This window comes from Melanotaenia boesemani, chromosome 11 (genome assembly GCF_017639745.1).
Source record: "Melanotaenia boesemani isolate fMelBoe1 chromosome 11, fMelBoe1.pri, whole genome shotgun sequence".
NCBI lineage: Eukaryota > Metazoa > Chordata > Actinopteri > Atheriniformes > Melanotaeniidae > Melanotaenia > Melanotaenia boesemani.
In genome coordinates, this window is record NC_055692.1 from 6,788,033 (window position 1) to 6,798,758 (window position 10,726).

Sequence of the window (10,726 nt, forward strand, 5' to 3'; positions counted from 1 at the left end):
TGCATAAACATACGTAACTTATAACCAGAACACATTGAAATCCGAGGTGTGGGCACGGGAAGGCTAAGTGGCTAATTAGCCGCAGGCACAGAGTAATTAACGTGTCCAAGCTCTGAACTTTGCTTGCCATAAATAACAGAAAATACCCCGCCGTATGTCATTCCAAACACAACAAAGGTTGTGTGCCAGCCATACTCACTGGTCATTCACGCACACGCTGCCCATACAGGCGACCGCAGTCCATCACGACTGTTACACATGAAAAACTCTGCTAGATGACGTCACCCGATACTACTAATTGGTAAACTGGCCCACCTCTTGCAATACACTGGAATATCAGCTGACAAGAACTAAATGAACTGAGGACTTTGGGGCCTTTTCTACAGTTAGAAAGTTCATTCACTCATATTGTGTACTACTTAATCCAGTTAAGGGTCGCTGAGAAGCTGGAGCCTATCCCAGCAATTAACATGTGAGAGGCAGGGTTCACCATCAACAGGTCGCCTGTCCATCGCAGAGCCAACAATATAGAGACATAGAAACAAGCCACTCACACTTACTCCTAGGGAGAATTTAGAGTGAACAACAAACCTAAAATGCATGTCTTTGGATGGTGGGAGGAAGCGGGAGAACCTGGAGAGAACCCACGCTTACACAGGGTGAACATGCAAACTTCACACAGAGAGGCCAACGTTTGAACATCCTGCGAGCTGAGGCTCGAAACAACAACCTTCTTGCTGTGAGGCCGCGGTATCACACCAGTGTGGATAAGTACAAACGGGCCTACAACTTGATCTAAGTATCTGAGAAAAATAAATAGTAGTGATGTGCGGATCAATACTAAAAATATTTATTGTTAATAACATTTATATAACTAAACTTTTAGGGTAGTTAGGAACTACTTCTTCTTCCGCCTGCCATAGGCATATGTGAAAAAGACGTAGTGTTACATCGCAGCAGTTCATTCACTGCTCAGTGATCAGTCCGACACGCAGTGATGAGTGGAGATATTTCAGGTCCTCAAACAGAAACGATGTGCAGTTTGATATGTGAGTGTGAAGATCACAAACCTCCTTATACTGAGAATCCATTTTAACACAGAAGCAGAGGTGATGAGACGAAATAAAGAAGAGAGGAGGAGAACAGGCGCAGCTTTAGCGGAGACAGACGTTACACCCAGTCTTTTAGCTGCAGGTAGTAGTGATGGGATGTTCGGCTCTTTACAGAGAGCTGGTTCTTTTGCCTCAGCTCCCAAAGAAGAGCCGGCTCTTTTGGCTCTGGAACGGCTCTTTATTTAGCATCTTTTGTAGCCCCATAATTTACCACAACTTCTCAAAAATGTATAGTTTGTGTTTTGAAAACCCTTTTGTGGTCAGCATCTTAATGAGGAGTCTTATAATTAATTGTCTTCTTTTGTGCATATGTTTTTATACAAAAACACTTATTTTTAATATTTTAATATTAACTCTTTTATTGAACAAATGGACAAAAACAGCAAAAAAATCCACAAAACAGAACGAGAACCAAACTCAACAAAGCAGCATTAATGTCCTCAGTACAGGTTGGCATTCAGAAAAATAAGATGCCTCATCTTGGATGGACTGATCCGGTTTCTCCTCTCTGTGAGTATCTGCCCTGTTTTTGAGAAGATTCTCTTAGAAGGAACAGATATCGTCACAATACACAGTCTCCCCACCATCACCTTGGCTAGGTGTGGAAAGACTGAGGCCTTGACCTGCCACCAAGTCAGTGAGTCTTCTCATTGGATGAGAAGCTCCTCAAGATACAATCTAACCTCCATTATAGTATCAGCTGTAGGATTTCTCCTTGTAGCAGCTCCTGTAACTCTTTCATCAAAACGCTTCCAAAATAGTAGAGGTTTGTGGCTCCTCTTCCACTTGGCCCTCTAATGGTGGAGCTAGCTGGCTGCTGAAGGTGCATTTTGCTGGTGGCACACTCTTGTTATTTTGACCACTTTCAGGGCATCTCTATTCAACAGGTCTAATGTCTGCGCCAGACATTGGTGGTGGATCCACTTTAGAATTTTTATGGCTTTAGTGATGTTTGCAGCATTAACACTTACACAGCACACCACTTTGTCCTCTACTTGCCACTCTTTAACCACTCTTACTAGCTCCTCTGTTAAGTCTTCTGTAGTCATGTCAGTGAACTCAAAACAGTCCAGCAGGCAAGATGTCATCTTGTAATTTTCAAGTTGGGGCTGAGCACTGAGAGCTAAGCATTCAGCAAAAAAAAAACAAAAAACTGAGAGACGACTCTCACTGGATGTGAGCCAGCTCTACTTCTTTTCCCTTTACAGCTTCCTGTTTTGTTCAAATGTGCAGTAATAAATATCAGCCACTCCATAAACAAACAGTGTAGCATCAGTAAGAATGGTCCATAGAAAATGAATGAATGAATGAATGAATGAATGAATGAATGAATGGATGAATGGACGGATGGATGGATGGATGGATGAATCAGAAAGCTGTTCAGCCTGCATCTTCTAAGATACAGAGTAGAATAAGTTCAAAGTAAGACAGGAGGCACAATACAAAACATGGTGTTTGTTGGCGTAGCAAATGGCTTATTGGATAACAATCATATATACTGAACATTTCAGCACTACGTTAACATTGTAACATCAGTATATGCAAAGATTAACATCATGAACTACATGGTCCTCAGTTTCAGACCCAGCAGCAGCAGCAGGTTCATCATCACATCCAGATGAGGCTGAAGTTATTCAGTTTACAATCCATCATCTGCAGCTGGTTCAAACAAAATGATCTCAGTAACACTGACATTAAGTTTTATTCTATTGTATGTTCTGCTATTGTCACAAACCCGGAGATAGGACTCAAATAATCAGAGCTCCAGAGATAGGTAAAAAGTGATTTATTGAACAATAAGAATGTGCAGTGGTGTTCAATCCGGTCTCTCACGGTCAGCTCTTCAGGTGTAGTTGGGTTGTCGGAGAGAACGAAAAGGCAGGACCGGAAGATCCAGCAAGGAGTCAGCTGGAGTGGATTGATAACTGCTGAATAGAGAACAGGTTAGAGAGGGGCTAACTTGGCGGGGTCAGGGACTCCAAACGACAGAAGCGGGGGCTTCTGAAAATCTCTGTCGGGGCAGAGAAGATAAGTCCGTGATCCAGAATCCAAATCCAGTAAACGTTCCTGAGGTCAGTAATCCAAGAATCCAATAAACAAACAAGACAGAGTTACCAGACAGGGGGCAGGCAGAGACGAGAATCCAGATCCAGAGAACAAGGTCAACGGCAAGCAGGCAGGCAGAAACAATAGCTGGATACGCGCAGGGAAGAACCAAGACAATCTGGCGGAGAGAAGTTGTCTCAGGCAAGTATTTAGAGAGCGCCGTACAGGTGAAGTGCATCAACAATCAGTGTGGGGAAAGAGGGTGCGTTCAGGGAAGCTGGGAAGTCCGATCTTTATCAGACAAACCATGACAGTTATAAGCAGCTTAATATAATCTTGTATCTATCTAGCTTATTTGGGATCTGTCCTCCTTGTAGAGAGTAAAGCTTGTTACATACTCCGCAAGAAGCAAAAACTTTGTTCTTGTTCTCGGCCGCAAGAACAAGAATTAATGCTTGCATTGGTCCGGTCATTTCATCCTCCACAAGAAGCTTAGTCCGTGACAGGGTGGGAAAACTGCAGGGGGGTGTCTGTGTTTTTATGTGCAATGAACAGATGACCCGGTGATTTTGTATTTAACAAGAAACTTTGTCCATGGCAGGGCAGGTCCAAGCCCACATCATTTTCTCACCACCTCCATCAGCTGTTAATTAAATCCTCAAAAAAGGATTTTTTTTAAAAATCTGTTGGTACTTTTAATAAACTGTTCTCCCCGTGTATGCATGGGTTCTCTCCGGGTTCTCCGGCTTTCTCCAACCATCTAAAGACATGCATGTTAGGTTAATTGGGGACTCTAAATTCTCCCTAGGAGTAACTGAGTATGTGAATGGGTGTTTGTCTGTTTCTGAGTTGGCCCTGCAATGGACTGGTGACCTGTCCAGGGTGTACCTGCCTCTCACCTGTTAAAGATGTGGGGATAGGCTCCAGCTTACCCGCGACCCGTAACGGTCTAAGTGGTACAGAGAATGAATGAACATTATTTTATGGAGTTCCTTATGTGTATTTTTATTATTGTTGCTCTTATTTGTTGTTATGGTTTCTTAAGGTTATTTAATCTCTATTTTAACTCCACTGTTTTCCTCATGGGGATCCTCCACACTGGGGGTTTTTCCTGCTCGGTCTGGGGGCTGTTGCCTTGGTGATCGGCCTTGTCTGGTTGGCTGGGGTCCTTACAGCTGGGATGTACACCACAGCCTGCCCTGATCTGGGTGGTTGCTATGGCGATGGCCATATTAGTTTTTTGGGTTTTTTTAGGCCAGGCAGTGTACTTTACTTAATACCAGACCCACAGACGCTTTGTACAGTTTTCATCACCTGCATGGAGGTATGTGGAACAGCAAGTGCTGAACTGAGCCATGTCTCTGCAGAAAGATTGTTTGGAGATGTGTTTAACTGTAACATTCACTTTTTTAAAATCAACTGTTCTTCACTTAAAAAAATCTTTCTTCTTCTTCTACAGTTAATGTTTGACTTTTAAGGCCACATTATTGCTTCATTTTGGGCATTTTTATTCAGTGGCTGCATGCAGGTAGAGTGGTCTGTTCAGCTGGTAATTTCCCCCTAGATGGAAAAAGGACCTCTGACATTTATTTTAAATATAATTTCCTTTAGATTTGTCGCATTAATAGGGCCATTAGATGACATTTCCCAACGTTTCCATAGTCACACCCGCACCAGTCCCTGTTACATTCTGCCCAGCTAAACTCCCCAGTAATCACTCTCGTAATCATCCACACCTGTTCCTGATCATCTCACCCTGCCACCTACACTCCACTCATTCACCACAGCAGTTAGTCCCCGGATTGCTAATCAGCCACACCTGCACCCAATCTCTTCTCCCATCCATATAAAATTCAGCACCACACACATTCCTTATCGTCACAACATTGCTGCACTTTCCGTCTTCCCCTTCCCGGTCCTCACTCACCGGACTCATTTCTGGACTCCTGTGTTTCCTTCCTGGTTCTGTGTTCCATAAGCTCTTCCTTGAAGTTATGTTATGTGAATAAACTCTGGTTTAACTCTGCTCTGTCTCCGTGAGGTCTTTCGAGACATCCACCCTGTCATGCCCAAGGTGCACCCTGTTATGTTATTGTCCCCTCTGTCATTTTCATGTTTCACCAAAATAAACAAATTACTTTCACAAGTTAGCAAAATCTTTTGTAGAATTCCTGTATGAACAAATGAAAGCCAAATAGTCTGCTTTGAATGTTTGACCAGATATCTTTGTTGTTAGATTTTATTTAGGAAATAATGTGCAACTCACAGATTTTATAGAAAAACAAAGTTTGCCATAATTTAATTATGATCCAAATACTTTTCCCATTAACTGAAATATATTTTTGAGAAAGAAACCAAAAATCTTCTCAAAATGTACATTTTATAACCACTTTACAATGTTTATACTCAACCATGAAAGTGTCCCTGACAGGGTGGACATGTTCTGTTTTTATGTACTTTGTTTGCAGTTAATTTATAAAAAGTGCAGAAGTTTGACCAACATGCATTTCTAACAGCAAAACATCTGGGCCTGTATTCCTAAAGATTTTTAGTGCGAAGAGTTGCTCCAAATTCTAAGAAAATTCTGAGAATCCAGATGTTTTCTTAGAATTTCCCATAAAGTGAAGAGTAGATCCTAGCAAAGATAAATGCTATTCCTGAAGAACGCTAGCTCTTAAGAGAGTTTCTAGGGTGACATTAAGAGCAGAGAAGAGGACTTTTAAGCGGAGGACAAAATGGCGGACAGAAGAGGCAGGAGAGATATTCTCCAAACACTGGATGACAGTGAATTAATTAAACGTTACAGTTTGGTTCATGTAGGTATCATGTTTGTGGTTATTTGGAAAATCTACCTCACAAAACACTTTTATGCTCATTAACAGAATGTGCCAGGAGCAAACAGTGTTCCTCTGTCCAGCTGGGTTTCCTTGTTCTTTTCTTCTTCTTGGCTGTTCACTGGTTTGTGGTAGATTTGAATGCTAACCAACACGGCTTCTTATAGGCAGGCTGGCAATCACAGACATTGGTGGAAGCTGAGCCATTTTACCCCCTTAATACAAACTGGAGTCGAAATGTTCAAAGTTGAAAGTACAACAATTACCAGCATGATAAATGTAAGCAAATAAATAGAAAATCATCATGAGAATACTGTGCAAGTGGATCTGAGTTTCTACACATTCTGTAGGATAATTGTAAAGTATAGCTTAACATTCATTTAACAGATTATATTTTTATATAAAATATTATTTATAATTACACAGTTTTCATATAGATGAGATTTTATTCTACAGTCATTTGACAGACGTTTTTATCTAAAGCGACTTACATCTGAGTCTAAGAACAACACAAACAAGAATTCAAACAGGATGAGACGTCATAATTAAGTGGTAGTCAGACTGCTGTGAGCAAAAATTTTGTCAAACTAGTTTTTATGAGCTTTGAAACAACCTGTTTCTTTCTGTTCACTGAAGGACTGAAGATAAACCTTCTTTATTTTAATAACTTTTGTATTTGTATGTGTTGAACAAATTGCTCTGTTAAAAAGCAATAAAAGAAATTTAAATAGAAGTTTAGACTGGTGGAAATTTGCATCTTTTACTGTAATGAGTGTCTCTATATACTCTCAGATGCTCTGTCCTTGTGTGGTAACAACAGAAAGTTAAAATTAAATTATCTTGTTTACAAACTGTCTCTTCTAAACAGCATAAATGTTATTTTGAATTAGAAAATGTCAAAGTCTTCAGTTCATCTAAGTGTTGGGACCTATTCAGTTAAATAATTTAGGTGACATGTTTATCTATCTAATAAAAAATATTTTTTAAAGTTTCCTTAACAGAATGATGAAATACATTTGAATTTGTTTTGTTTAATTAATTAAATTTTTATACTGGTGTCTGCGCTCTAAGACACAGTCTGTGGAAATGTTCATTGAAGGACTGAAGAACAAACTTCATCTTCTTTGTAGTTTCTATGGAAACCAGCATTTCACGGTTTGTTGTGGTGAAACTTAAAAAGATGTTTGAACTTGATTTTATTAAACTACATGAAAGCAACATTTAGCTCTGAAAGACGCTCTGATGCTTCCATCTGCTGGAGACAAACATTTATTGCAGCCTTTCTGACTGATTGTGACGTGACTGAAATGAAGGAAAATGAAAGTAAATCTGACATAACTGAAGAAAGCTGGGACGACATTACAGGGTGCGAGATCTCTACAGAACAGTAAACATATTTGGAGGAATTTCTACATAAAGGTGAAGCAACTATAAGTTGGTGAGTCCTGCTGTTGAAAGATTCAGTAACAAATGGCTGAAAAAATCACACTTTTTAAAAACTTCCTGAGCTGCCATGTGTGTGCAGAGACTTTCAGAGATCCTGTGTCTCTGAGCTGCAACCACAACTTCTGTTCAAGCTGCCTGCAGAAATTCTGGAAACAAGCTGGAAACAAAAACTGTCCCATTTGTAAAAGTAAATCATCTAAAGAATATTCAGGGGTGAACTTTGGATTAAAGGAACTGGCTGATTCTTTTGCTGGAAGACAGAAATCTGGATCATCTGAAACAGAAAAAGAAGTAAAGACATTGACTGTGTGTACTAAACATCCAGAAGAGACTAAATGGTTCTGTGAGGACGAGCAGAGAGCTGTGTGTTCTGTCTGTGAGTTTTCTCTCCACCAGCATCACAAAGTGGTTCCTATAGAACAAGCAGTCAGTGACCTGAAGGAGCAGCTGAAATGTGACTTAAAGTCTCTGCAGGACAAGAGGAACACATACAAACAAGTGGAGGAAACATACAATGATGTGATTCAACACTCCAAGAAGCAGCTGTTGTCCACAGAGAAGCAGATCAGAGCAGAGTTCAACAAGCTGCAGCAGTTCCTGAAAGAGGAAGAGGAGTCCAGACTGGCAGCTCTGAGGGAGGAAGAGGAGCAGAAGAGGAAGACTATCAGCAGAGAGATGAAGAAGATTCAGGATCACATCTCCTCTCTGTCAGACAGCATCTGTGCTGTTGAAGAAGACCTGCAGAAAGACAACGTGCCATTCCTCAGCAGTTATAAAGCCACTCAGAGCAGAAGCAGAACCCAGTGCTCACTGTCAGATCCACAGCTGGTCTCAGGAGCCCTGATAGATGTGGCCAAACACCTGGGCAACCTGTCCTTCAGAGTCTGGGAGAAGATGAAGGAGAAGGTCCACTTCAGTCCCGTCATTCTGGACCCAAACACTGCAAACCGATGGCTCTATCTGTCTGATGATCTGACCAGTGTGAGAAATGGAGACACAGAGCAGCAGCTTCCTGATAATCCAGAGAGAAACACAAAGTACTCAGATGTTTTTGGCTCTGAGGGCTTCAGCTCAGGGAAACACAGCTGGGAGGTGGAGGTGGGAGATCATCCTTGCTGGAATATTGGTTTGGTTAAAGAATCTGTTGACAGGAAGAGAAAGTTATTAGATGTTTCAGATTATGGAATCTGGTGTTTATTGCACTGTGATGGAAAATACAGTAATGGTGATGGTAAGACTGTCACAGTGAAGAAGAGTCTCCAGAGGATCAGAGTCCAGCTGGACTATGACAGGGGGGAGGTGTCCTTCTACAACCCTGAAGACATGACTCACATCTACACTCACAGAGACACTTTCACTGAGAAACTCTTCCCTTATTTCAATGTTGGTTCAGCTGGAGAAGCAAAAACCTCTGATATCAAAATCTGTCAAACTCTTGTTTCTCTGAGATTTTCAGAAAAATGAATCAGATGTTCAAACTTTTACCATCATAAATTGTTGTTCATCAATAGTTTTCAGACTTTTACACATCAAACTTTTTAAATCATTGATACAAATCAGCAGTCTGATTTAATCTTTATACTAAAACAGATTCAAGGCTTCTTAAATGATTTTCTTCATGTAAATATTTTCTAATCTTGCTTTACTTATATTAGATCTCTGTCCAACAAGTCACTGTTAGTTAATGACTTCATCATTTCTCACAAATGAGATTTTCTTTTTCTTTCAGAAACATGGTTAACAGAAGGCACAAGTTCTACTTTTCTTAATAAAACAGCAGCCAAAATGTTAGTTTTATGAATAAATGCTGAAATGGGAGGAGAGGAGGTGGAGAAGCTGCCTCATTTAAAGATGCATTTCCATGGAAAGAGATTTCATTTGGGAATTTTATTTCTTTTCAATATCTCAGTTTTATTTAAAGGGTGCATTCAGCCAAAGTTTTATTTTACTTTAGATCAAAGTTATTGAACGTGGAAACTTCTGCTCATGATTTTATGTCTAAACTTTGTCGTTAGGATTTTTCTGTCTGTTCAGATCAATTAATTCCAGCTTTTAATCTTTAAACTAGAAATATTTACATGCTCATTTAGATGTTTCCAGAAGTAATAAATGTCAGAACAATCATCATTTATAGATCGCTCTGTTGGATGTTGAAGAGCTGAAAATGTGAGAAATAAAGTTTTACATCTTTAAAAAGAGATGTAAAACTCAGATTCTCCAACTGGTCTGATCTTCAGTGTTCAACATTAGAAACAAGCAGAAATCAAACCTATTGAGGAGAAAATTTCACTTTATTTCTCCTCCACTGGATGTTTGTTCACTATTAAATGTTGTGTGTAAAATAAAGAATAAATCAGAGGTTTTCAGCAGTTTATTCATTCTTCATAAAGTTTTCTAAGTTCACCTGCTTCATTCATGTTGACAGAGAAATGTTTAAAGAGTCTGGACACACAGAGCTGGAAACATGAGTCTTTTTATTCTGCAGCTGCATTATGCAAACACAGTGTATGAGAGGTGGAGATTATTGTAAAACTTTTCCAACCAGGAAACTTTGATTCAAAGACTTTCACTTTGATATTAAATGACTTCTGAAATAAAATGATAAAATATCTTCATCATGTGATTGTGTGACTCATGTTTCTTCCTGTGATCACCACTAGATGGAGACTAAACTCACATTTTGTTCACATTTAAAATCTTAAAATGTTTTTATTGATTTTGTCCTTTCATACATGTGAAATAAAGTTAATTAAATATTGAAGAACTCTGTGAAGGTATCATCACATCAAAGCACTTTTTCTCCCTTAAAGCCCATGAAAACAAAGTTTGGTGGATTTTCAGCTCAGAAATCTAGTTTTAAATCTTAGTGAAGAAAATCTGCTTGATAGAAACTAAATTGTGAGCATACTCTGTCTGTGCAGACGTGGACACAAGAGTCAGTGTTCAAGCTTCTCTATTAACTCCAGATGAAAGGCTTTCTGGTGGATCCCAGTGGGAATAAATGAGGAAGACTGAAACTGAATGAAAAGCATTTCCTCACCTTCATCATCCTGTTGAAGTGAAGTCAGAGCTCAGATCAGATTTCTTCCTGTTTCTGATTTCATGAAATCAAGAAGGAAGCTGCAGTTCCAACCAAAGATTTAAAGCTTCAATGCAACATTTCTGACATTACAGGAAGATTTTAACTGTTAAGAAGAAAATAAAAAGACATTTGATTGTTTTAGATTATAAAATACTCTGATTCTTCTGAGATGAGGAGATTATTTTTAACCTCTAATATGAGTCAGT

General features: G+C 39.5%; 1 protein-coding gene across 1 annotated transcript; it reads left to right on the forward strand.

Moving 5' to 3' along the window:
• Window positions 1-7,293: 7,293 nt before the first annotated feature.
• Window positions 7,294-9,179, forward strand: LOC121648819 (nuclear factor 7, brain-like). Its single transcript, XM_041999244.1, has one exon. The coding sequence runs from the start codon at window positions 7,463-7,465 to the stop codon at window positions 8,900-8,902; it is 1,440 nt and encodes a 479-aa protein (XP_041855178.1). The 5' UTR covers window positions 7,294-7,462; the 3' UTR covers window positions 8,903-9,179.
• The last annotated feature ends 1,547 nt before the right edge of the window (window positions 9,180-10,726 follow it).

Coding starts and splice junctions, on each gene's coding strand:
- LOC121648819 (XM_041999244.1), top strand. CDS start 7,463: ATGGCTGAAAAAATCACACTTTTTAAAAACTTCCTGAGCTGCCATGTG.